This window comes from Cryptomeria japonica, unplaced genomic scaffold (assembly GCF_030272615.1).
Source record: "Cryptomeria japonica unplaced genomic scaffold, Sugi_1.0 HiC_scaffold_87, whole genome shotgun sequence".
Taxonomy (NCBI): domain Eukaryota; kingdom Viridiplantae; phylum Streptophyta; class Pinopsida; order Cupressales; family Cupressaceae; genus Cryptomeria; species Cryptomeria japonica.
Genome location: NW_026728909.1, coordinates 219,533 through 247,237, shown reverse-complemented (window position 1 = coordinate 247,237; position 27,705 = coordinate 219,533). Strand labels below are relative to the sequence as shown.

Here is a 27,705-nt window from a genome sequence, read left to right as displayed (position 1 = left end):
AATACATGAAATGACTCTAGGTAACAGCTGGCCAGTTTTTGATCCTAACTATTTCAGTGACTTGAAAAGCCAAGGTAGCCTAAGAATCAAATCGGAAGATGTAAAATTATCTTGATAAAGATTTTAACTTCATAGAATTTCTTTTGCTTAAACTTGATATTTTGTTTGATTGACCCACTTTTTAAAAATTATATATTTTGTTTTCTTATAAGTGTTTTTAAATCTATTTTTTAAATTTATTCTTATTAATGTATTTATAAATTTATTTAAGTTTATTAGTAATTAAAAGTGAGAATACAATTTATTAATAAATAATGTTCAAACAAAAAACTGTAGAAAAATTATTTGAAGAAGATGTTAAGTTCATAGAATCAAATTGGAAAAGCTTACAATTTCTTTTGGTTAAACTTGATATTTTGTTTGATTGATCCATTTTTCTAAATTATATACTTTGTTTTCTTATGAATGTTTCTCAATCTATTTTTAAAATTTTATGTTTATTAATGTATTTATAAATTTTTCAAGTTTGTCGATAATTAAAAGTGAGATTACAACTTATTAATTAATACTCAACATATCAATAGTTTAAAATTTAATATTTGAAAAATATACATTTTAATTGACTTTTGTAACTAATATTATAATAATTTCAAAAAATTGGTTTAATTTTTAAATAGGTATTATTTGCTTTCAAATAAAAATGTTAAATAAGTAGTGGAATATGAACTTATGATTTAAAAAAATAGACTAAATTATTATCAATAGTGAAATAAGAATATCTTGAAATGTCGATTAGGTCTAGGGGAACAAGTTTTTTTTAGAAATTTGCAAATCTAAAAGGACAACTATATTTTCTAAATATTTAAAATTTTCTAGTCAGAGATTTTTTTTATGATTATTTTAGGATTTTTTTTCTTTGTATATACTTAGTTTCAAACAATGAGATTAAAAATAAGTAATCATACATAAAATTTTAACTATGACTAAGAAATTCTAAGAAAGTAATCTAAACTCCCTTACATCTTCTTTGCAACCCTTCCCTATTTGCAAAAGGCTTGAAACTCCTTGAGAATATTTTCTCTTTGTAGATAAGCAATTCCTCTTTAGGAGTCTAGATTTCTTTCCCAATTTACAGGTTTATATTGGTAATTTGAAAAATATATTTGTTAGATCATATTAAATTCTTTTTTCAATATTTCATTCTTGTCCTATTTTATCTTACAAGGGAGTCCTTCACCCCGTTATATATTTATTCTTAAGGTAGTTGGCTCTAAATTATTTATTAATAGTTGAAGGGCCAAGGGTGTTATCTAGGGTTGGTCTTCAAATAGAAGTCTTAATGCTCAGTCCCATATCTAATTTGTCTATTATACAATATTGGTGGGGGCTACAAAAATAAATAAAAAAATAAACTTTAGGAAGTCCTTATATATTTATTTGGCTACTTTAGAGTTAAAGTTCAATGAAACTAAATCCAACATCCTTTTTTTCCCATATCATATGGCTATTTATGTTTTGTTGGTTTGATTTGTTGTGAAACTTGGTTGTCTTTAATATTACAGCTATTATCTGAATATTGATGACCCTTACGGTTGGAAACTGGGCAGCTCTTACCTGAAGTCAAGTCATGTTATAAATGCAAGCTTGAATTCTGTAACCGGAATGCGTACGATACTAGCCTTCTCATGCCGGGTCCTTCCTCTGTTGCTTCCTTCATGACCGGCGGAGCGATCTTTTTCTATATAAATGAATAATCCCTCCTCATATACCCAATCTATCTATCTTCATTCAATCGTTCAATTCAGACGGTATAATGGCGATGGTATCAGATCTTGCGCTTGTTCTTGTGGCTGGACTGGCCATATCTTTACATATGCAACGTAAGATGTGTTGGTAAAATAATACGTGTTGTAGGTTGTTGAATGGTATATACATCTCTCTAGGCCTTACGATAATTTTTGTGTGTGTATGTTTTGTTGCAGAGGCGTGGGCAGTTAAGTTTGATATACGAAACCAGTGCGGGTACACAGTTTGGGCGGCAGGACTACCAGGAGGAGGGCAGCAGCTTGACCAAGGTCAGACATGGACCGTCGATGTGCCGGCAGGGACAAAGGCAGCAAGATTCTGGGGCCGAACTGGCTGTTCTTTCGATGCGAGCGGCCGAGGAACCTGTCAAACTGGTGACTGCAACGGCCAACTGAGCTGCCAAGTCTCGGGGGGCGTTCCGACCACGCTGGTCGAGTACACCCTAAATGGAGATGGCAACCAGGACTTCTACGATGTCTCCCTGGTTGACGGCTTCAACGTTCCTCTCTCCATCAATCCTACAAATGGACAGTGCACTGCCCCTGCATGCAAAGCCGACGTGAATGCTGCTTGCCCTGCTGAATTGAAGGTGAATGGTGGATGCAATAGTGCCTGTACTGTCTTTCAAACTGACCAGTATTGCTGCAGAGGTTCCTATGTCAAGAACTGCCCCGCCACAAACTACTCGATGATGTTCAAGAACCAGTGCCCACAGGCATACAGTTATGCTAAGGACGATTCTTCCAGCACTTTCACCTGCCCCTCTGGTACCACCGACTATAGTATTGTATTCTGTCCCTAGATATATATAGGATCATCATAGTCATTATAACCTCCAAATAATCAGCTATGATCTTATCACCCGTGTATTTAGTATCTGATATATGGTGGCATAAACTATCATTTGGTAGAGTCATGTAAATAAGCCATCGGTTGGTGTAAGGTATACATGCCAGTTTCCAAGTATCACAGTTTATTGTAAATAAAATTCCATCGGTATTTTAATGGGTAATGAGGAAAAGCTAATCCATATGCAGTTATCTTTTTAACATTTTAAGTTCTAATATATTAAATATATATATATATTCAAATAATACAGATATTTACTTGTTTTGAATTATAAATCTTAATTTTAAAATATAGATTATTTACATTCATCAAATAAAATTTTGAGTCACAATTGATTTTTTTGTAAACTAGCTACTTTTGGGTGTTGCATTCCATATATATTAAAAATTGAAAATTTTTCAATTAAATAACAAATCTAAAATAGGGCCAGAATGCATCTCTACTCTTACTTACGTAGACAAAATCCTACATAGTAGCTACATCCAATATCTCTTATCAGCTTTACATTCAAACTAAACATACTAGAGAAACTAAGTTTCAATTTTCACATTATTACCTTTTGGAATATCTTGATTAGGTTTTTGGTTGTTTGTGAATGCAAAGGACGAGTTGACATGATCTAGACTCACTACATTAATGGAGGCCTTTAAGAAGTCCACACACTTTTGCACTTAGCACTATCAGTTCTTCACCCTATCTCCAACCACCTCAATAGGGAAAGGAACCCATGAGCCAAATTACTTTACAATAATTAAAATTATATTACTTGACATTTTTTTTTTCTTGTTCTTATTTTTATTTAAATGTTATGAGTTATTTTATTTGGAAAGATTATTTCATTTTACTTGAAATTAATTTTATATTTTTTAGTTGAAAGTTGTTATATATTTCTAATTTTGAAATATGTATTCATTATGTATTTATTTTATGTTTGTAGTAAGATATGTCACTCTTTGATGTGACAAGGACATATGGTGCTAATAAGATAGAGTAAGAATTAATAAATAAATATACTCAACACAAAACTAATCTACTTTCCAATACATATTGTATCAACTCAATCCATAATAGTGGATTCTAATAAATTTGCATGGATATACACATATTTAAAATTTTTAAACTATAATAATAAGATGGGAGAAATTTTTCCGTAACTATATATTACATACAAATTGCCTTTATCACATTATTGGTGATATGATAGTAATTATTGTAGACGTATAAATCTGACCACTTTCCTAAATGAATATTTAATATTTATTTTAATCTCATTCTTCTATTTAATTAAATTCTTTATATTCATCTATTTGATTAAATGAATTACTCAATTTATTTAATTAAGTTCACCTAAGCCTTTTCTAGCCTTTGATTAAATAAATTACTTTATTTAATTAAATTCCCCCTTCTCCCCTTTTAATTAAACTTACATTTAATTAAATTAATCCTTGCAAATAAATAATTCTAATTTATTTATTTAAATCCCTCACTTGTATTTATGCAAGTTGCATCTATTTGATTGAAATAAAGTAGTTTTATTTTAATTAAATTCCTTTTTCCTCCACTTCCATTTTCCTACATCTCCCACTTGCCTCCCTAAACCCCTTCTAGATTATTCTAATCAATTCTAATTTAGCCTAATCCATCTCCTAATTATTGTCACATCCCTAAGAAAAGGGAAGTCACTTCTCAAACCCTCAAAGTCTTCAATAACTATTAAAGGCTTTATGTCCTCAACAAGTTAACCCTCAAAGTCTTCATAACCATTAATGGTTAACTCAACCTTCTTTCATGGCTAGAGACTTTCTCTCTAACTCAACCCTCATCTAACCCAAGGGTCTCATAAAACATTCATGGCTTTAACTTTGGTTATCCCTTTAACCCTTGCACAAGAGTTTACTGCTTGGGTAAAAGCTTTATCCAATGGATAACCCTAACCTAACATTAACCCTTAGCTCCTAAGGTAACCATCATGTCTTCTCAAGCATTTAATTATTATTTCATCTCCTCTCAAGCAACCTCTTGTTGACAATTGTCACCATTTCATTGGTGAGAATTGTAAACATGGATTGATAACTTTCAATCCTGGCCCTTGTTAAGATTATCCAATCTTGACCATCCATTTCCCTATTTTCCCTATAAATAGAGCTCTCATTCTCTCATTTTGAGATATCCAAGTTTCATGCATGTAATCTATAGTCATTTTACTGAGCATTTAGCCTCTCTTTGATAAAATCATCTTAATAGCATTTTAGAAGTAATTTTAAATATCATAGCATATCCATGTTAGACTAGTATATATTGTTAGGAGAGGATTGCTAATCTTTATCATAACATAAAATTCATACTAGTTTAAAATCATCATAGATTCAATATCATACATATCTAGGAATGAAATCATGGTAAATTAATCAAACATCACCCATTCTTGGAGTTGTTATTCCTAAGTCACTTTGCTCCGTGATTTGAGAGAAAAGACATTGACTTGAGGGATCCTGTGAGATAGAGAACAATGGAACATCCCTTGGGAAGTTGAGCTATTCAATATAGCTTCATAACTTGCACCAAGAGTCCCATTGGTGTGTGGATCTTTTGGAACCTGAATTTTATGTTTTTGTACACCACTGCATTTCCCACAAACATTTCTGGCACCCACCATGGGGCTCGAAATTAGGTCATTCCCTTCTCACCGACCATTTAAATGGCACTCTAAGAGAAACTCGGGATGACAGGCTTGCTAAATGATTTAACTGCTTGAAATGAAGAAAGCATGAAAGAGTGGTTTGGCATTTTGGTCACCCAATTAAGGGGAGAGCATATACTTTCCACTTTCGAGACAAGGCACTCAAGTGTTCTTTTTAACCTTTCAAAGAAATGATTTGCTAACTTCTGTTTGGAGATTTTGCTCCAAAAAGTATGGTGTTCTTTTTAACCTTTTATAGCAATGATTTTCTATCAAAAAATTGGAAATCCTGGTCAACAAAAGAAATCGTGATTTTGGTCAACAAAATTAAAGTTGATAAGTGAGAACTTTCCCTTTTTCCTTGCACAAAATAAAGATGAGTTTCTTTTACTTTTGCAATAAATTAAAATGAATCCTTTTAGGCACCAAAGGAAGGTGAATTTCTTTTTACCTTTGTTGATTGAAAAGTAAATTTGTTGTTCTTTTAAAACCCGAACGAAGTGTTTTCCTAACTTGGAAGAATGAAATTTTTTTCTTTGTTGTTCTTTTTACCCATGCAATAAGAAAAAGATGAAGTTTTGTTTTAAATACCAAAGGAAAGTATGAAGTTCATTTTAAACATCCCAAAGAACTTATGAGGTTTATTTTAAGCTTTTGCAATAAAAAAGAGGGTGAGTTCTTTTTAACTAACTTTTGAAAGAAAGAAAAGAAAAACTTAAACTAACTCCTATTGCTCCTGCAGAAAAAGGTTTGAACCTGAACAAAATCAGTTAGCAAAATAATCAAATTCTGAGGGTGGGCTTCACAAGCCTAAAATTTTCTTTCTTCGATTACAGTTTTGCGTTTTCCTTTGTTAGAGCTATGCATTAGACTATTGCACAGGTGAGCTACAGAAACGTGCAGATGCACTACAAAAACATGAAAATGTGCTACAAAATGACTTCTATGCGCTAAGATGGTTACCGAATGTTCTACTATGTTTGTCGAATGCGTTATGATGATATAGAATACAACCAGAATATCAGGTGCTAACAAAAAGTCTAAATGTGCTAGTGGAGAGGTCTTCACTAAATAGTATACTAGAAGCACTAACTAATGTTTCTACGCACTAAAGAAAGGTCCCAATGTGCTAAACCAGCTTTCCCACGTGCTTGCAATATTGCTCCTACAAAAAAAATGATAAGATTAATGGGGTTCGGCCCCATGGTGGGCGCCACAAATGTGTGCAGGAAATGTGGTGTACAGAAACGTAAAATTAAGGTTCCAAAAGATCCACACACCAATGGGACTCTTGGTGCAAGTTATGGAGCTATATTGAATAGCTCAACTTCCCAAGGGATGTTCCATTGTTCTCTATCTAACATGATCCCTCAAGTCAATGTCTTTTCTCTCAAATCATTGAGCAAAGTGACTTAGGAATGACAACTCCAAGAATGTCAAGAAAACCCCTCATTCCAAAGGCTCATGGAAAGACTTATTGAAGCAAACGAGGAAAAATATATGCTCATGCTAACTAGAAAAGGAGTTACACTTCCTAAAGATTTTAATACCGAAAACTTAAGGAATGTCGCTGAAAGAATTTTTAGAACAAGGTCTAGAAATTATGCCTATCAAGACCAAAAAATAGAAGAAGAAACACATGGCCCATAAATCATGCATGAACAAAATAACACCCCCGAACACAACCATGGCCGACCTCAGGATAATCTTAATGAAAGGGGGAAGGTTTCCCTCGACATACAAATGCACCCATGGTCACTCTTACACAACAAATCCAAATGCTGCAAAGGCAAATGTAGAACATGCAACAAGGGACCACAATGCGATACTCCTTGGATGAAATCTGTCCTTACTCCTTTGACAGGAGATTAAACATGATACCTTTTCCCCCAAATTCAGATATGCGAAAGTACGACAAATACGATGCTAAAAGTGATCCTCGCAATCATGTTCGGGAATTTTGTACCATAAGCCTAGAGTTTTCTCACGATGATTCTTAATGAGACTATTCCCAAGAAGTTTGGGAGGGAAAACAATGGAGTGGTTGTCTAAACTTACACTTCCCATCAGATCATTTGATGAGTTTGTAAACAAATTTATCACAAAATACTCCTATAATATTTAGGATGCAATCACCATGTTGGATGTATGCAACACCAAACAAAAAAGCAATGAAACATTCATGGTGTTTCTTCAGTGTTGGAGACGTATGGTTTCGAGATATCCTCGAGACATGCCTGAAAAGGAAAAGATGGAGATCTTTATTGACAATCTAAATAGTGAGATGTGTTATCAACTCAAGCTCCAATGCATACCAGCTTTTACCAAGTTGATAGAAAATGGAATCCAAGTAGAGGAAGCCTACATCAAGAAAGGAACATTGAAGTTATTTAAGGAAGGAATTAACTCATCCAACACTCACTCCTTTAACAATAAAAATAACAACAACACTTTAGACAAATCAAGATTTTGGACAAGAAACAAAAACATTGTTAATGATGGAGGAGCTGATGCTAATGATATGAAGTCCAAACAACCAGTATTAGCTTTATGAGGTAATCCACAATCTAACAAAAATCAAAAGGGTGTTAATCAAGGCACTAACACTTATCCACAAAATACCAATCAAGGACCTTCAATTTCAAATACCAATAACAATACCCAAGGCAACAACAATAAACAAGGCTAACTGAGGGAATAATACAAACCAAAGAGGTAACACCAACACTTTCCCAAATAGACACATCTACACACCATTAGGGAAAACCTTAGAATTGACATTTCGAGAACTCCTGGCGAACAAAATTATCACATTACTGACCATAAACAACTTTGAACCCCAGGTCAAACCACCTTGGTGGAATGATTCGTATTTTTGTGATTTTCATCGAAACAAAGGACATCACACAAATGATTTCATGAGGCTTAAGAATATTGGTCAGGATATGATCAATAGAGGTGATTTAATGGTTGATGGTCTCAAAACAAACGGTGACCACGATGCTTTTAAAAATCCTCTTCCAAATTACAAGAAGGGAGGAGCTCCATCATCAAATGATACAAGAGGAGCTTGTATAAATCACCTGTACAACAACACCATCAATCACATATTGATAGATGATAACCAAATAAATGTCATAAAAATCAAGGACAAACAAGACCATGCATCAATCAATGTGACAACCAAAGCTCAAAAATGCGTCTTGAAAGGGCATACATCAACATCCACCACTATTCCCAATACTCAATATGATTTGGTTTATCAACTACAGAGAACTCCTGCTCAAATATCTATACTCGAGTTGCTCAAGTTCTCACCAAAAGATAAGGATATCTTAGAACAAGCATTGGTTGAAACAAACATTCCTCAAGATCTGGACATTGATAAAATTCCAAGCCATGGTGGCTCATATGACAGGGCCTCATAAACTCACCTTTTCCAACATGATAATGTCTCTTTGAGTCATCCACATAACACTCCCCTTCATATCAAAGTCTTAGTCTACAAACATCGAGTTAAAAGAGTATTAATAGATGGAGGAGTTGGTCTCAATATATGTGCTTTAAAGCTTATCCGTGCATTAGGCTTCTTTGAGAAGTCTATTGATCCAAACAAAAAGATCACCATCAAGGCCTATGATGATGAAGACAAGTCATCTAAAGGAACAGTGATACTACCTATTTAGGTAGGACTGATACAAAGGGACACTATGTGCCAAGTCTTAGACATAGACTTAACATACAATATTCTATTGGGTCATCCTTGGATACATGAAATGCAAGTAGTGCCTTCAACATACCATCAGTGTGTCAAATTCCCATATAATGGACAGGAAATCTCCATATCTACCGATAATAATCCTTTTCAACATTGCAATGCTATGGGGACAGCTCAAGACAGCCTAGTTCCACACAATAGGAAAGCTCCAGCTTCCTTAGCATTAGATCATCATCAAGAAAAAATCAAGTCTTTATCCATGGACTTCAAACAAAAGTTGAAATCAAAGATCAAGGCATGGGAGAATACTATTTTGAACCCATGTGTCTATCAAAATTACCAACATCACCAAAATCTCATGGACAACCTTCTGCATCGACACATCAATCAACACAACCCATCACCAAGTTTGATGGAAAATTTATCCAATTGGGCACACTAGCAAATGAATCATAAGGGAAAGACATCCTTAGTTGGCTATACAAGGATGAGGAAGAGGTCAGAGCTGCTACTCTAGAGGTGGCCATACCAACACAACAATATGGTTAATGATTCCTGATCATACGACGGATGGGATACAATAGCAATGGACCTATAGATATTATTGGTGTCTGATTTTTCATCTTGTAAGAACTATGAGATTAGGTGAAAGATAACCTGCATGAAAAGGAGAAATAGGAGGGTCACTTTGGTGAAAGAAGGTCGGCTCATCTGCTCGCCAAAGACAAGAAAAACAAATTGAAACCGAAGATGTTTCCCCTGAACCGGCAAAGGCTTTTACCCTTGATGATGATGACAACTCAGGAGCTCTAGTGAGGAGGGGGGGAGGATGAGGAATTTCAGGTGGAAGGGGAGGAACAAGGGGAGGACAGTAAGGAGGATTCAAAGGGTTTAAGTGATTCTCTAGAGGACAAGGTTGATTCAAAACAAAAATCCTTGCTTCAAAATACTTTTTTAGGATGTGGAAATGGTGCCCTGTTCTCAGGACTCTCCTACCGAGGAGGAGAATTTTAGCATCAAATAATAGCAAAACTAGATAATTAACCTACAAGTTAAGGTCATGAACCTTAAAGCGAAGATGGACGAATATAGGCAAGGACATCAGCTAATGGGAGAGGCCTTGAATTCCCTATGTGCTATTACTGATGAATTATGCAGAATGTCGTTATGGGGTTTGTCTTGAGATAGAGAAAGATGAAGAAAAAAGCAAAAAAGATGAAGGATGTCAACCTGCAAGAGGAGCAGAAAGAGGACATGTTGTAACCTAAGATCTAGAAGGAACTGATGTAGTGTCTTGTGCGGGAATGGAACGTCATCAAGGATGAGTAGGATGCTATTGGGTTGGTGCTTTTTTTTGGTCTGGGTTGATTTCAAAAGATGATAGTATTAGTTTTAACATGGACTTTTATCTAAACAGGCCTGCATGCCTTATGTTGGGTGTTTTCATGTGGATTAAGTACTCTGATACTATTATGAACTCTTTTTAGTTATATGCTAGTAGTTGTATTATGGATAGTAGGAAGTTGGAGAGGGTTATTATGTTTAGTTATGTGGGTATTGTTAGTGTTTTATTACTTTTGAGAGTTGTTTCTATGCTTTCTGGGGTGTTGGCTATCCGATGCCAGCGATTGTGTCGTTGCTCTCTAGTTTATTTGTTTTTTTTGTAAGGGTTTAGGACCCCTTCCCTACTAAAATAATAAAAGACATTTATAAAAAGATATTGCATATGAATTACCTATTTCAAATTGCCCATTAGAATATTGGACTTTTATTTATAGTAAACTGTGATACTTCAAAATTGCATCTAACGCCTTACAACAAATGATGGCTTATTTATATGACTACCGAGTGATAGTTTATGCCACCATATATCAGATACTAAATACGGAGGTGATACACTCATAGCTGATTATTAGGATGTAGATGAGCATACTCCTATATAGATTTAGGGACAGAATACAATACTGTAGTCAGTGGTTCCAGAAGGGCAGGTGAAAGTGCTGGAAGTATCATCCTTGGCATAACTGTAGGCCTGAGGGCACTGGTTCTTGAAGATCATCGAGTAGTTTGTGGCAGGGCAGTTGTCGACATAGGCACCTCTGTAGCAATACTGGTCAGTTTGAAAGACAGTGCAGGCACTATTGCATCCGCCATTCACCTTCAACTCAGCAGGGCAAACAGCATTGACGTCGGCTTTGCATGCAGGGGCAGTGCACTGTCCGTTTGTAGGATTGATGGAGAGAGGACCGTTGAATTCGTCCACCAGGGAGACGTCGTAGAAGTCCTTGTTGCCATCTCCATTGAGGGTGTACTCAGCCAGCGTGGTGGGAATGCCTCCCGAGACCTGGCAGCTCAATTGGCCGTTGCAGTCACCGGTTTGACAGGTTCCTCGGTCGCTCGCATCAAAAGAGCAGCCGGTTCGGCCCCAGAATCTTGCTCCCTTTGTCCCTGCCGGCACATCGACGGTCCATGTCTTACCCTGGTCGAGCTGCTGCCCTCCGCCGGGTAATCCTGCCGCCCAAACCGTGTACCTGCACTGGTTCGTTATCTCAAACTTAACTGCTGCCGCCTCTGCAACAAAAAACACACGCATATTATTATTGTGAACCTCGGATATATAGTGTATTCAATCTAAAACTCTTATGTTACCAATACAGCTTACCTTGCATCTGAAGATATATAGCCAGTCCAGCCACAAGAATAAGCACAAGATCTGATACTGTTGCCATTATACCGTCTGTATTGAACGGTCGAATGAAGATGGATAGATTGAGTATATGAAGAAGGATTCATCATTTATATAGGAAAAGATCTCCCGGGCAGACACGAAGGAAGCATGGACTCAGTCTGAGCAGTAGTGTGACGTACGAGGGCACCCTCTATCCAGCTTCTACGATGCATCTGCATGTAGTTATATGTCTATGTAAAATGCATTATATGCATAGGATGTGTAACATGCATTGTATGAATAAGATTCTAAGATGCATCTAGATGCAGTTATATGTATATGCAACATGTATTATATGCATAAAATGTGTAACATGTATTGTATTCATAGAATTGTCAATGCATCGTACGAAAGCCCTTGTTATTAGAATTCAAACTTACATTTAGTGCATGACTTGACTTCAGGTTGCATTTAGTGCATGACTTGACTTCAGGTAACCGCTGCCCAGTTTCCGACCGTAATAACTTCAGAAGGAAGCAAACTAGCATGGACCCGGCTGAGAAGCCGTGGATGCTACGAGAGCCCTGGTTTATCAGAACTCAAACCTGCATTGAATACATGAAATGACTCTAGGTAACAGCTGGCCAGTTTTTGATCCTAACTATTTCAGTGACTTGAAAAGCCAAGGTAGCCTAAGAATCAAATCGGAAGATGTAAAATTATCTTGATAAAGATTTTAACTTCATAGAATTTCTTTTGCTTAAACTTGATATTTTGTTTGATTGACCCACTTTTTAAAAATTATATATTTTGTTTTCTTATAAGTGTTTTTAAATCTATTTTTTAAATTTATTCTTATTAATGTATTTATAAATTTATTTAAGTTTATTAGTAATTAAAAGTGAGAATACAATTTATTAATAAATAATGTTCAAACAAAAAACTGTAGAAAAATTATTTGAAGAAGATGTTAAGTTCATAGAATCAAATTGGAAAAGCTTACAATTTCTTTTGGTTAAACTTGATATTTTGTTTGATTGATCCATTTTTCTAAATTATATACTTTGTTTTCTTATGAATGTTTCTCAATCTATTTTTAAAATTTTATGTTTATTAATGTATTTATAAATTTTTCAAGTTTGTCGATAATTAAAAGTGAGATTACAACTTATTAATTAATACTCAACATATCAATAGTTTAAAATTTAATATTTGAAAAATATACATTTTAATTGACTTTTGTAACTAATATTATAATAATTTCAAAAAATTGGTTTAATTTTTAAATAGGTATTATTTGCTTTCAAATAAAAATGTTAAATAAGTAGTGGAATATGAACTTATGATTTAAAAAAATAGACTAAATTATTATCAATAGTGAAATAAGAATATCTTGAAATGTCGATTAGGTCTAGGGGAACAAGTTTTTTTTAGAAATTTGCAAATCTAAAAGGACAACTATATTTTCTAAATATTTAAAATTTTCTAGTCAGAGATTTTTTTTATGATTATTTTAGGATTTTTTTTCTTTGTATATACTTAGTTTCAAACAATGAGATTAAAAATAAGTAATCATACATAAAATTTTAACTATGACTAAGAAATTCTAAGAAAGTAATCTAAACTCCCTTACATCTTCTTTGCAACCCTTCCCTATTTGCAAAAGGCTTGAAACTCCTTGAGAATATTTTCTCTTTGTAGATAAGCAATTCCTCTTTAGGAGTCTAGATTTCTTTCCCAATTTACAGGTTTATATTGGTAATTTGAAAAATATATTTGTTAGATCATATTAAATTCTTTTTTCAATATTTCATTCTTGTCCTATTTTATCTTACAAGGGAGTCCTTCACCCCGTTATATATTTATTCTTAAGGTAGTTGGCTCTAAATTATTTATTAATAGTTGAAGGGCCAAGGGTGTTATCTAGGGTTGGTCTTCAAATAGAAGTCTTAATGCTCAGTCCCATATCTAATTTGTCTATTATACAATATTGGTGGGGGCTACAAAAATAAATAAAAAAATAAACTTTAGGAAGTCCTTATATATTTATTTGGCTACTTTAGAGTTAAAGTTCAATGAAACTAAATCCAACATCCTTTTTTTCCCATATCATATGGCTATTTATGTTTTGTTGGTTTGATTTGTTGTGAAACTTGGTTGTCTTTAATATTACAGCTATTATCTGAATATTGATGACCCTTACGGTTGGAAACTGGGCAGCTCTTACCTGAAGTCAAGTCATGTTATAAATGCAAGCTTGAATTCTGTAACCGGAATGCGTACGATACTAGCCTTCTCATGCCGGGTCCTTCCTCTGTTGCTTCCTTCATGACCGGCGGAGCGATCTTTTTCTATATAAATGAATAATCCCTCCTCATATACCCAATCTATCTATCTTCATTCAATCGTTCAATTCAGACGGTATAATGGCGATGGTATCAGATCTTGCGCTTGTTCTTATGGCTGGACTGGCCATATCTTTACATATGCAACGTAAGATGTGTTGGTAAAATAATACGTGTTGTAGGTTGTTGAATGGTATATACATCTCTCTAGGCCTTACGATAATTTTTGTGTGTGTATGTTTTGTTGCAGAGGCGTGGGCAGTTAAGTTTGATATACGAAACCAGTGCGGGTACACAGTTTGGGTGGCAGGACTACCAGGAGGAGGGCAGCAGCTTGACCAAGGTCAGACATGGACCGTCGATGTGCCGGCAGGGACAAAGGCGGCAAGATTCTGGGGCCGAACTGGCTGTTCTTTCGATGCGAGCGGCCGAGGAACCTGTCAAACTGGTGACTGCAACGGCCAACTGAGCTGCCAAGTCTCGGGGGGCGTTCCGACCACGCTGGTCGAGTACACCCTAAATGGAGATGGCAACCAGGACTTCTACGATGTCTCCCTGGTTGACGGCTTCAACGTTCCTCTCTCCATCAATCCTACAAATGGACAGTGCACTGCCCCTGCATGCAAAGCCGACGTGAATGCTGCTTGCCCTGCTGAATTGAAGGTGAATGGTGGATGCAATAGTGCCTGTACTGTCTTTCAAACTGACCAGTATTGCTGCAGAGGTTCCTATGTCAAGAACTGCCCCGCCACAAACTACTCGATGATGTTCAAGAACCAGTGCCCACAGGCATACAGTTATGCTAAGGACGATTCTTCCAGCACTTTCACCTGCCCCTCTGGTACCACCGACTATAGTATTGTATTCTGTCCCTAGATATATATAGGATCATCATAGTCATTATAACCTCCAAATAATCAGCTATGATCTTATCACCCGTGTATTTAGTATCTGATATATGGTGGCATAAACTATCATTTGGTAGAGTCATGTAAATAAGCCATCGGTTGGTGTAAGGTATACATGCCAGTTTCCAAGTATCACAGTTTATTGTAAATAAAATTCCATCGGTATTTTAATGGGTAATGAGGAAAAGCTAATCCATACGCAGTTATCTTTTTAACATTTTAAGTTCTAATATATTAAATATATATATATATTCAAATAATACAGATATTTACTTGTTTTGAATTATAAATCTTAATTTTAAAATATAGATTATTTACATTCATCAAATAAAATTTTGAGTCACAATTGATTTTTTTGTAAACTAGCTACTTTTGGGTGTTGCATTCCATATATATTAAAAATTGAAAATTTTTCAATTAAATAACAAATCTAAAATAGGGCCAGAATGCATCTCTACTCTTACTTACGTAGACAAAATCCTACATAGTAGCTACATCCAATATCTCTTATCAGCTTTACATTCAAACTAAACATACTAGAGAAACTAAGTTTCAATTTTCACATTATTACCTTTTGGAATATCTTGATTAGGTTTTTGGTTGTTTGTGAATGCAAAGGACGAGTTGACATGATCTAGACTCACTACATTAATGGAGGCCTTTAAGAAGTCCACACACTTTTGCACTTAGCACTATCAGTTCTTCACCCTATCTCCAACCACCTCAATAGGGAAAGGAACCCATGAGCCAAATTACTTTACAATAATTAAAATTATATTACTTGACATTTTTTTTTTCTTGTTCTTATTTTTATTTAAATGTTATGAGTTATTTTATTTGGAAAGATTATTTCATTTTACTTGAAATTAATTTTATATTTTTTAGTTGAAAGTTGTTATATATTTCTAATTTTGAAATATGTATTCATTATGTATTTATTTTATGTTTGTAGTAAGATATGTCACTCTTTGATGTGACAAGGACATATGGTGCTAATAAGATAGAGTAAGAATTAATAAATAAATATACTCAACACAAAACTAATCTACTTTCCAATACATATTGTATCAACTCAATCCATAATAGTGGATTCTAATAAATTTGCATGGATATACACATATTTAAAATTTTAAAACTATAATAATAAGATGGGAGAAATTTTTCCGTAACTATATATTACATACAAATTGCCTTTATCACATTATTGGTGATATGATAGTAATTATTGTAGACGTATAAATCTGACCACTTTCCTAAATGAATATTTAATATTTATTTTAATCTCATTCTTCTATTTAATTAAATTCTTTATATTCATCTATTTGATTAAATGAATTACTCAATTTATTTAATTAAGTTCACCTAAGCCTTTTCTAGCCTTTGATTAAATAAATTACTTTATTTAATTAAATTCCCCCTTCTCCCCTTTTAATTAAACTTACATTTAATTAAATTAATCCTTGCAAATAAATAATTCTAATTTATTTATTTAAATCCCTCACTTGTATTTATGCAAGTTGCATCTATTTGATTGAAATAAAGTAGTTTTATTTTAATTAAATTCCTTTTTCCTCCACTTCCATTTTCCTACATCTCCCACTTGCCTCCCTAAACCCCTTCTAGATTATTCTAATCAATTCTAATTTAGCCTAATCCATCTCCTAATTATTGTCACATCCCTAAGAAAAGGGAAGTCACTTCTCAAACCCTCAAAGTCTTCAATAACTATTAAAGGCTTTATGTCCTCAACAAGTTAACCCTCAAAGTCTTCATAACCATTAATGGTTAACTCAACCTTCTTTCATGGCTAGAGACTTTCTCTCTAACTCAACCCTCATCTAACCCAAGGGTCTCATAAAACATTCATGGCTTTAACTTTGGTTATCCCTTTAACCCTTGCACAAGAGTTTACTGCTTGGGTAAAAGCTTTATCCAATGGATAACCCTAACCTAACATTAACCCTTAGCTCCTAAGGTAACCATCATGTCTTCTCAAGCATTTAATTATTATTTCATCTCCTCTCAAGCAACCTCTTGTTGACAATTGTCACCATTTCATTGGTGAGAATTGTAAACATGGATTGATAACTTTCAATCCTGGCCCTTGTTAAGATTATCCAATCTTGACCATCCATTTCCCTATTTTCCCTATAAATAGAGCTCTCATTCTCTCATTTTGAGATATCCAAGTTTCATGCATGTAATCTATAGTCATTTTACTGAGCATTTAGCCTCTCTTTGATAAAATCATCTTAATAGCATTTTAGAAGTAATTTTAAATATCATAGCATATCCATGTTAGACTAGTATATATTGTTAGGAGAGGATTGCTAATCTTTATCATAACATAAAATTCATACTAGTTTAAAATCATCATAGATTCAATATCATACATATCTAGGAATGAAATCATGGTAAATTAATCAAACATCACCCATTCTTGGAGTTGTTATTCCTAAGTCACTTTGCTCCGTGATTTGAGAGAAAAGACATTGACTTGAGGGATCCTGTGAGATAGAGAACAATGGAACATCCCTTGGGAAGTTGAGCTATTCAATATAGCTTCATAACTTGCACCAAGAGTCCCATTGGTGTGTGGATCTTTTGGAACCTGAATTTTATGTTTTTGTACACCACTGCATTTCCCACAAACATTTCTGGCACCCACCATGGGGCTCGAAATTAGGTCATTCCCTTCTCACCGACCATTTAAATGGCACTCTAAGAGAAACTCGGGATGACAGGCTTGCTAAATGATTTAACTGCTTGAAATGAAGAAAGCATGAAAGAGTGGTTTGGCATTTTGGTCACCCAATTAAGGGGAGAGCATATACTTTCCACTTTCGAGACAAGGCACTCAAGTGTTCTTTTTAACCTTTCAAAGAAATGATTTGCTAACTTCTGTTTGGAGATTTTGCTCCAAAAAGTATGGTGTTCTTTTTAACCTTTTATAGCAATGATTTTCTATCAAAAAATTGGAAATCCTGGTCAACAAAAGAAATCGTGATTTTGGTCAACAAAATTAAAGTTGATAAGTGAGAACTTTCCCTTTTTCCTTGCACAAAATAAAGATGAGTTTCTTTTACTTTTGCAATAAATTAAAATGAATCCTTTTAGGCACCAAAGGAAGGTGAATTTCTTTTTACCTTTGTTGATTGAAAAGTAAATTTGTTGTTCTTTTAAAACCCGAACGAAGTGTTTTCCTAACTTGGAAGAATGAAATTTTTTTCTTTGTTGTTCTTTTTACCCATGCAATAAGAAAAAGATGAAGTTTTGTTTTAAATACCAAAGGAAAGTATGAAGTTCATTTTAAACATCCCAAAGAACTTATGAGGTTTATTTTAAGCTTTTGCAATAAAAAAGAGGGTGAGTTCTTTTTAACTAACTTTTGAAAGAAAGAAAAGAAAAACTTAAACTAACTCCTATTGCTCCTGCAGAAAAAGGTTTGAACCTGAACAAAATCAGTTAGCAAAATAATCAAATTCTGAGGGTGGGCTTCACAAGCCTAAAATTTTCTTTCTTCGATTACAGTTTTGCGTTTTCCTTTGTTAGAGCTATGCATTAGACTATTGCACAGGTGAGCTACAGAAACGTGCAGATGCACTACAAAAACATGAAAATGTGCTACAAAATGACTTCTATGCGCTAAGATGGTTACCGAATGTTCTACTATGTTTGTCGAATGCGTTATGATGATATAGAATACAACCAGAATATCAGGTGCTAACAAAAAGTCTAAATGTGCTAGTGGAGAGGTCTTCACTAAATAGTATACTAGAAGCACTAACTAATGTTTCTACGCACTAAAGAAAGGTCCCAATGTGCTAAACCAGCTTTCCCACGTGCTTGCAATATTGCTCCTACAAAAAAAATGATAAGATTAATGGGGTTCGGCCCCATGGTGGGCGCCACAAATGTGTGCAGGAAATGTGGTGTACAGAAACGTAAAATTAAGGTTCCAAAAGATCCACACACCAATGGGACTCTTGGTGCAAGTTATGGAGCTATATTGAATAGCTCAACTTCCCAAGGGATGTTCCATTGTTCTCTATCTAACATGATCCCTCAAGTCAATGTCTTTTCTCTCAAATCATTGAGCAAAGTGACTTAGGAATGACAACTCCAAGAATGTCAAGAAAACCCCTCATTCCAAAGGCTCATGGAAAGACTTATTGAAGCAAACGAGGAAAAATATATGCTCATGCTAACTAGAAAAGGAGTTACACTTCCTAAAGATTTTAATACCGAAAACTTAAGGAATGTCGCTGAAAGAATTTTTAGAACAAGGTCTAGAAATTATGCCTATCAAGACCAAAAAATAGAAGAAGAAACACATGGCCCATAAATCATGCATGAACAAAATAACACCCCCGAACACAACCATGGCCGACCTCAGGATAATCTTAATGAAAGGGGGAAGGTTTCCCTCGACATACAAATGCACCCATGGTCACTCTTACACAACAAATCCAAATGCTGCAAAGGCAAATGTAGAACATGCAACAAGGGACCACAATGCGATACTCCTTGGATGAAATCTGTCCTTACTCCTTTGACAGGAGATTAAACATGATACCTTTTCCCCCAAATTCAGATATGCGAAAGTATGACAAATACGATGCTAAAAGTGATCCTCGCAATCATGTTCGGGAATTTTGTACCATAAGCCTAGAGTTTTCTCACGATGATTCTTAATGAGACTATTCCCAAGAAGTTTGGGAGGGAAAACAATGGAGTGGTTGTCTAAACTTACACTTCCCATCAGATCATTTGATGAGTTTGTAAACAAATTTATCACAAAATACTCCTATAATATTTAGGATGCAATCACCATGTTGGATGTATGCAACACCAAACAAAAAAGCAATGAAACATTCATGGTGTTTCTTCAGTGTTGGAGACGTATGGTTTCGAGATATCCTCGAGACATGCCTGAAAAGGAAAAGATGGAGATCTTTATTGACAATCTAAATAGTGAGATGTGTTATCAACTCAAGCTCCAATGCATACCAGCTTTTACCAAGTTGATAGAAAATGGAATCCAAGTAGAGGAAGCCTACATCAAGAAAGGAACATTGAAGTTATTTAAGGAAGGAATTAACTCATCCAACACTCACTCCTTTAACAATAAAAATAACAACAACACTTTAGACAAATCAAGATTTTGGACAAGAAACAAAAACATTGTTAATGATGGAGGAGCTGATGCTAATGATATGAAGTCCAAACAACCAGTATTAGCTTTATGAGGTAATCCACAATCTAACAAAAATCAAAAGGGTGTTAATCAAGGCACTAACACTTATCCACAAAATACCAATCAAGGACCTTCAATTTCAAATACCAATAACAATACCCAAGGCAACAACAATAAACAAGGCTAACTGAGGGAATAATACAAACCAAAGAGGTAACACCAACACTTTCCCAAATAGACACATCTACACACCATTAGGGAAAACCTTAGAATTGACATTTCGAGAACTCCTGGCGAACAAAATTATCACATTACTGACCATAAACAACTTTGAACCCCAGGTCAAACCACCTTGGTGGAATGATTCGTATTTTTGTGATTTTCATCGAAACAAAGGACATCACACAAATGATTTCATGAGGCTTAAGAATATTGGTCAGGATATGATCAATAGAGGTGATTTAATGGTTGATGGTCTCAAAACAAACGGTGACCACGATGCTTTTAAAAATCCTCTTCCAAATTACAAGAAGGGAGGAGCTCCATCATCAAATGATACAAGAGGAGCTTGTATAAATCACCTGTACAACAACACCATCAATCACATATTGATAGATGATAACCAAATAAATGTCATAAAAATCAAGGACAAACAAGACCATGCATCAATCAATGTGACAACCAAAGCTCAAAAATGCGTCTTGAAAGGGCATACATCAACATCCACCACTATTCCCAATACTCAATATGATTTGGTTTATCAACTACAGAGAACTCCTGCTCAAATATCTATACTCGAGTTGCTCAAGTTCTCACCAAAAGATAAGGATATCTTAGAACAAGCATTGGTTGAAACAAACATTCCTCAAGATCTGGACATTGATAAAATTCCAAGCCATGGTGGCTCATATGACAGGGCCTCATAAACTCACCTTTTCCAACATGATAATGTCTCTTTGAGTCATCCACATAACACTCCCCTTCATATCAAAGTCTTAGTCTACAAACATCGAGTTAAAAGAGTATTAATAGATGGAGGAGTTGGTCTCAATATATGTGCTTTAAAGCTTATCCGTGCATTAGGCTTCTTTGAGAAGTCTATTGATCCAAACAAAAAGATCACCATCAAGGCCTATGATGATGAAGACAAGTCATCTAAAGGAACAGTGATACTACCTATTTAGGTAGGACTGATACAAAGGGACACTATGTGCCAAGTCTTAGACATAGACTTAACATACAATATTCTATTGGGTCATCCTTGGATACATGAAATGCAAGTAGTGCCTTCAACATACCATCAGTGTGTCAAATTCCCATATAATGGACAGGAAATCTCCATATCTACCGATAATAATCCTTTTCAACATTGCAATGCTATGGGGACAGCTCAAGACAGCCTAGTTCCACACAATAGGAAAGCTCCAGCTTCCTTAGCATTAGATCATCATCAAGAAAAAATCAAGTCTTTATCCATGGACTTCAAACAAAAGTTGAAATCAAAGATCAAGGCATGGGAGAATACTATTTTGAACCCATGTGTCTATCAAAATTACCAACATCACCAAAATCTCATGGACAACCTTCTGCATCGACACATCAATCAACACAACCCATCACCAAGTTTGATGGAAAATTTATCCAATTGGGCACACTAGCAAATGAATCATAAGGGAAAGACATCCTTAGTTGGCTATACAAGGATGAGGAAGAGGTCAGAGCTGCTACTCTAGAGGTGGCCATACCAACACAACAATATGGTTAATGATTCCTGATCATACGACGGATGGGATACAATAGCAATGGACCTATAGATATTATTGGTGTCTGATTTTTCATCTTGTAAGAACTATGAGATTAGGTGAAAGATAACCTGCATGAAAAGGAGAAATAGGAGGGTCACTTTGGTGAAAGAAGGTCGGCTCATCTGCTCGCCAAAGACAAGAAAAACAAATTGAAACCGAAGATGTTTCCCCTGAACCGGCAAAGGCTTTTACCCTTGATGATGATGACAACTCAGGAGCTCTAGTGAGGAGGGGGGGAGGATGAGGAATTTCAGGTGGAAGGGGAGGAACAAGGGGAGGACAGTAAGGAGGATTCAAAGGGTTTAAGTGATTCTCTAGAGGACAAGGTTGATTCAAAACAAAAATCCTTGCTTCAAAATACTTTTTTAGGATGTGGAAATGGTGCCCTGTTCTCAGGACTCTCCTACCGAGGAGGAGAATTTTAGCATCAAATAATAGCAAAACTAGATAATTAACCTACAAGTTAAGGTCATGAACCTTAAAGCGAAGATGGACGAATATAGGCAAGGACATCAGCTAATGGGAGAGGCCTTGAATTCCCTATGTGCTATTACTGATGAATTATGCAGAATGTCGTTATGGGGTTTGTCTTGAGATAGAGAAAGATGAAGAAAAAAGCAAAAAAGATGAAGGATGTCAACCTGCAAGAGGAGCAGAAAGAGGACATGTTGTAACCTAAGATCTAGAAGGAACTGATGTAGTGTCTTGTGCGGGAATGGAACGTCATCAAGGATGAGTAGGATGCTATTGGGTTGGTGCTTTTTTTTGGTCTGGGTTGATTTCAAAAGATGATAGTATTAGTTTTAACATGGACTTTTATCTAAACAGGCCTGCATGCCTTATGTTGGGTGTTTTCATGTGGATTAAGTACTCTGATACTATTATGAACTCTTTTTAGTTATATGCTAGTAGTTGTATTATGGATAGTAGGAAGTTGGAGAGGGTTATTATGTTTAGTTATGTGGGTATTGTTAGTGTTTTATTACTTTTGAGAGTTGTTTCTATGCTTTCTGGGGTGTTGGCTATCCGATGCCAGCGATTGTGTCGTTGCTCTCTAGTTTATTTGTTTTTTTTGTAAGGGTTTAGGACCCCTTCCCTACTAAAATAATAAAAGAAATTTATAAAAAGATATTGCATATGAATTACCTATTTCAAATTGCCCATTAGAATATTGGACTTTTATTTATAGTAAACTGTGATACTTCAAAATTGCATCTAACGCCTTACAACAAATGATGGCTTATTTATATGACTACCGAGTGATAGTTTATGCCACCATATATCAGATACTAAATACGGAGGTGATACACTCATAGCTGATTATTAGGATGTAGATGAGCATACTCCTATATAGATTTAGGGACAGAATACAATACTGTAGTCAGTGGTTCCAGAAGGGCAGGTGAAAGTGCTGGAAGTATCATCCTTGGCATAACTGTAGGCCTGAGGGCACTGGTTCTTGAAGATCATCGAGTAGTTTGTGGCAGGGCAGTTGTCGACATAGGCACCTCTGTAGCAATACTGGTCAGTTTGAAAGACAGTGCAGGCACTATTGCATCCGCCATTCACCTTCAACTCAGCAGGGCAAACAGCATTGACGTCGGCTTTGCATGCAGGGGCAGTGCACTGTCCGTTTGTAGGATTGATGGAGAGAGGACCGTTGAATTCATCCACCAGGGAGACGTCGTAGAAGTCCTTGTTGCCATCTCCATTGAGGGTGTACTCAGCCAGCGTGGTGGGAATGCCTCCCGAGACCTGGCAGCTCAATTGGCCGTTGCAGTCACCGGTTTGACAGGTTCCTCGGTCGCTCGCATCAAAAGAGCAGCCGGTTCGGCCCCAGAATCTTGCTCCCTTTGTCCCTGCCGGCACATCGACGGTCCATGTCTTACCCTGGTCGAGCTGCTGCCCTCCGCCGGGTAATCCTGCCGCCCAAACCGTGTACCTGCACTGGTTCGTTATCTCAAACTTAACTGCTGCCGCCTCTGCAACAAAAAACACACGCATATTATTATTGTGAACCTCGGATATATAGTGTATTCAATCTAAAACTCTTATGTTACCAATACAACTTACCTTGCATCTGAAGATATATAGCCAGTCCAGCCACAAGAATAAGCACAAGATCTGATACTGTTGCCATTATACCGTCTGTATTGAACGGTCGAATGAAGATGGATAGATTGAGTATATGAAGAAGGATTCATCATTTATATAGGAAAAGATCTCCCGGGCAGACACGAAGGAAGCATGGACTCAGTCTGAGCAGTAGTGTGACGTACGAGGGCACCCTCTATCCAGCTTCTACGATGCATCTGCATGTAGTTATATGTCTATGTAAAATGCATTATATGCATAGGATGTGTAACATGCATTGTATGAATAAGATTCTAAGATGCATCTAGATGCAGTTATATGTATATGCAACATGTATTATATGCATAAAATGTGTAACATGTATTGTATTCATAGAATTGTCAATGCATCGTACGAAAGCCCTTGTTATTAGAATTCAAACTTACATTTAGTGCATGACTTGACTTCAGGTTGCATTTAGTGCATGACTTGACTTCAGGTAACCGCTGCCCAGTTTCCGACCGTAATAACTTCAGAAGGAAGCAAACTAGCATGGACCCGGCTGAGAAGCCGTGGATGCTACGAGAGCCCTGGTTTATCAGAACTCAAACCTGCATTGAATACATGAAATGACTCTAGGTAACAGCTGGCCAGTTTTTGATCCTAACTATTTCAGTGACTTGAAAAGCCAAGGTAGCCTAAGAATCAAATCGGAAGATGTAAAATTATCTTGATAAAGATTTTAACTTCATAGAATTTCTTTTGCTTAAACTTGATATTTTGTTTGATTGACCCACTTTTTAAAAATTATATATTTTGTTTTCTTATAAATGTTTTTAAATCTATTTTTTAAATTTATTCTTATTAATGTATTTATAAATTTATTTAAGTTTATTAGTAATTAAAAGTGAGAATACAATTTATTAATAAATAATGTTCAAACAAAAAACTGTAGAAAAATTATTTGAAGAAGATGTTAAGTTCATAGAATCAAATTGGAAAAGCTTACAATTTCTTTTGGTTAAACTTGATATTTTGTTTGATTGATCCATTTTTCTAAATTATATACTTTGTTTTCTTATGAATGTTTCTCAATCTATTTTTAAAATTTTATGTTTATTAATGTATTTATAAATTTTTCAAGTTTGTCGATAATTAAAAGTGAGATTACAACTTATTAATTAATACTCAACATATCAATAGTTTAAAATTTAATATTTGAAAAATATACATTTTAATTGACTTTTGTAACTAATATTATAATAATTTCAAAAAATTGGTTTAATTTTTAAATAGGTATTATTTGCTTTCAAATAAAAATGTTAAATAAGTAGTGGAATATGAACTTATGATTTAAAAAAATAGACTAAATTATTATCAATAGTGAAATAAGAATATCTTGAAATGTCGATTAGGTCTAGGGGAACAAGTTTTTTTTAGAAATTTGCAAATCTAAAAGGACAACTATATTTTCTAAATATTTAAAATTTTCTAGTCAGAGATTTTTTTTATGATTATTTTAGGATTTTTTTTCTTTGTATATACTTAGTTTCAAACAATGAGATTAAAAATAAGTAATCATACATAAAATTTTAACTATGACTAAGAAATTCTAAGAAAGTAATCTAAACTCCCTTACATCTTCTTTGCAACCCTTCCCTATTTGCAAAAGGCTTGAAACTCCTTGAGAATATTTTCTCTTTGTAGATAAGCAATTCCTCTTTAGGAGTCTAGATTTCTTTCCCAATTTACAGGTTTATATTGGTAATTTGAAAAATATATTTGTTAGATCATATTAAATTCTTTTTTCAATATTTCATTCTTGTCCTATTTTATCTTACAAGGGAGTCCTTCACCCCGTTATATATTTATTCTTAAGGTAGTTGGCTCTAAATTATTTATTAATAGTTGAAGGGCCAAGGGTGTTATCTAGGGTTGGTCTTCAAATAGAAGTCTTAATGCTCAGTCCCATATCTAATTTGTCTATTATACAATATTGGTGGGGGCTACAAAAATAAATAAAAAAATAAACTTTAGGAAGTCCTTATATATTTATTTGGCTACTTTAGAGTTAAAGTTCAATGAAACTAAATCCAACATCCTTTTTTTCCCATATCATATGGCTATTTATGTTTTGTTGGTTTGATTTGTTGTGAAACTTGGTTGTCTTTAATATTACAGCTATTATCTGAATATTGATGACCCTTACGGTTGGAAACTGGGCAGCTCTTACCTGAAGTCAAGTCATGTTATAAATGCAAGCTTGAATTCTGTAACCGGAATGCGTACGATACTAGCCTTCTCATGCCGGGTCCTTCCTCTGTTGCTTCCTTCATGACCGGCGGAGCGATCTTTTTCTATATAAATGAATAATCCCTCCTCATATACCCAATCTATCTATCTTCATTCAATCGTTCAATTCAGACGGTATAATGGCGATGGTATCAGATCTTGCGCTTGTTCTTGTGGCTGGACTGGCCATATCTTTACATATGCAACGTAAGATGTGTTGGTAAAATAATACGTGTTGTAGGTTGTTGAATGGTATATACATCTCTCTAGGCCTTACGATAATTTTTGTGTGTGTATGTTTTGTTGCAGAGGCGTGGGCAGTTAAGTTTGATATACGAAACCAGTGCGGGTACACAGTTTGGGCGGCAGGACTACCAGGAGGAGGGCAGCAGCTTGACCAAGGTCAGACATGGACCGTCGATGTGCCGGCAGGGACAAAGGCGGCAAGATTCTGGGGCCGAACTGGCTGTTCTTTCGATGCGAGCGGCCGAGGAACCTGTCAAACTGGTGACTGCAACGGCCAACTGAGCTGCCAAGTCTCGGGGGGCGTTCCGACCACGCTGGTCGAGTACACCCTAAATGGAGATGGCAACCAGGACTTCTACGATGTCTCCCTGGTTGACGGCTTCAACGTTCCTCTCTCCATCAATCCTACAAATGGACAGTGCACTGCCCCTGCATGCAAAGCCGACGTGAATGCTGCTTGCCCTGCTGAATTGAAGGTGAATGGTGGATGCAATAGTGCCTGTACTGTCTTTCAAACTGACCAGTATTGCTGCAGAGGTTCCTATGTCAAGAACTGCCCCGCCACAAACTACTCGATGATGTTCAAGAACCAGTGCCCACAGGCATACAGTTATGCTAAGGACGATTCTTCCAGCACTTTCACCTGCCCCTCTGGTACCACCGACTATAGTATTGTATTCTGTCCCTAGATATATATAGGATCATCATAGTCATTATAACCTCCAAATAATCAGCTATGATCTTATCACCCGTGTATTTAGTATCTGATATATGGTGGCATAAACTATCATTTGGTAGAGTCATGTAAATAAGCCATCGGTTGGTGTAAGGTATACATGCCAGTTTCCAAGTATCACAGTTTATTGTAAATAAAATTCCATCGGTATTTTAATGGGTAATGAGGAAAAGCTAATCCATACGCAGTTATCTTTTTAACATTTTAAGTTCTAATATATTAAATATATATATATATTCAAATAATACAGATATTTACTTGTTTTGAATTATAAATCTTAATTTTAAAATATAGATTATTTACATTCATCAAATAAAATTTTGAGTCACAATTGATTTTTTTGTAAACTAGCTACTTTTGGGTGTTGCATTCCATATATATT

At 35.3% G+C, this 27,705-nt stretch overlaps 5 protein-coding genes across 5 annotated transcripts; 3 read left to right on the top strand and 2 right to left on the bottom strand.

Annotated features, from left to right (window-relative positions):
- Positions 1-1,813: 1,813 nt before the first annotated feature.
- LOC131055988 (pathogenesis-related thaumatin-like protein 3.7) lies at positions 1,814-2,818 on the top strand. The gene is made up of 2 exons (XM_057990308.2): positions 1,814-1,880; positions 1,983-2,818. Exons 1-2 carry the CDS (start codon positions 1,814-1,816, stop codon positions 2,606-2,608), a joined length of 693 nt encoding a protein of 230 aa, XP_057846291.1. The 3' UTR covers positions 2,609-2,818.
- Positions 2,819-10,998: 8,180 nt separating this feature from the next.
- On the bottom strand, positions 10,999-11,782 carry LOC131055994 (pathogenesis-related thaumatin-like protein 3.7). The gene is made up of 2 exons (XM_057990315.2): positions 11,716-11,782; positions 10,999-11,624 (listed from the first exon to the last, which is right to left on the bottom strand). Exons 1-2 carry the CDS (start codon positions 11,780-11,782, stop codon positions 10,999-11,001), a joined length of 693 nt encoding a protein of 230 aa, XP_057846298.1.
- A 2,365-nt stretch (positions 11,783-14,147) lies between these two features.
- LOC131056000 (pathogenesis-related thaumatin-like protein 3.7) lies at positions 14,148-15,170 on the top strand. The gene is made up of 2 exons (XM_057990322.2): positions 14,148-14,214; positions 14,317-15,170. The coding sequence occupies exons 1-2, from the start codon at positions 14,148-14,150 to the stop codon at positions 14,940-14,942; spliced, it is 693 nt and encodes a 230-aa protein (XP_057846305.2). The 3' UTR covers positions 14,943-15,170.
- Positions 15,171-23,332: 8,162 nt separating this feature from the next.
- Positions 23,333-24,116, bottom strand: LOC131055993 (pathogenesis-related thaumatin-like protein 3.7). The gene is made up of 2 exons (XM_057990314.2): positions 24,050-24,116; positions 23,333-23,958 (listed from the first exon to the last, which is right to left on the bottom strand). Exons 1-2 carry the CDS (start codon positions 24,114-24,116, stop codon positions 23,333-23,335), a joined length of 693 nt encoding a protein of 230 aa, XP_057846297.1.
- Positions 24,117-26,445: 2,329 nt separating this feature from the next.
- Positions 26,446-27,502, top strand: LOC131055989 (pathogenesis-related thaumatin-like protein 3.7). The gene is made up of 2 exons (XM_057990309.2): positions 26,446-26,548; positions 26,651-27,502. The coding sequence occupies exons 1-2, from the start codon at positions 26,482-26,484 to the stop codon at positions 27,274-27,276; spliced, it is 693 nt and encodes a 230-aa protein (XP_057846292.1). The 5' UTR covers positions 26,446-26,481; the 3' UTR covers positions 27,277-27,502.
- The last annotated feature ends 203 nt before the right edge of the window (positions 27,503-27,705 follow it).

Coding starts and splice junctions, on each gene's coding strand:
- LOC131055988 (XM_057990308.2), top strand. CDS start 1,814: ATGGCGATGGTATCAGATCTTGCGCTTGTTCTTGTGGCTGGACTGGCC. Junction 1,881..1,982: donor CATATCTTTACATATGCAAC/GTAAGATGTGTT, acceptor GTTTTGTTGCAG/AGGCGTGGGCAGTTAAGTTT.
- LOC131055994 (XM_057990315.2), bottom strand. CDS start 11,782: ATGGCAACAGTATCAGATCTTGTGCTTATTCTTGTGGCTGGACTGGCT. Junction 11,625..11,715: donor TATATATCTTCAGATGCAAG/GTAAGCTGTATT, acceptor TTTTTGTTGCAG/AGGCGGCAGCAGTTAAGTTT.
- LOC131056000 (XM_057990322.2), top strand. CDS start 14,148: ATGGCGATGGTATCAGATCTTGCGCTTGTTCTTATGGCTGGACTGGCC. Junction 14,215..14,316: donor CATATCTTTACATATGCAAC/GTAAGATGTGTT, acceptor GTTTTGTTGCAG/AGGCGTGGGCAGTTAAGTTT.
- LOC131055993 (XM_057990314.2), bottom strand. CDS start 24,116: ATGGCAACAGTATCAGATCTTGTGCTTATTCTTGTGGCTGGACTGGCT. Junction 23,959..24,049: donor TATATATCTTCAGATGCAAG/GTAAGTTGTATT, acceptor TTTTTGTTGCAG/AGGCGGCAGCAGTTAAGTTT.
- LOC131055989 (XM_057990309.2), top strand. CDS start 26,482: ATGGCGATGGTATCAGATCTTGCGCTTGTTCTTGTGGCTGGACTGGCC. Junction 26,549..26,650: donor CATATCTTTACATATGCAAC/GTAAGATGTGTT, acceptor GTTTTGTTGCAG/AGGCGTGGGCAGTTAAGTTT.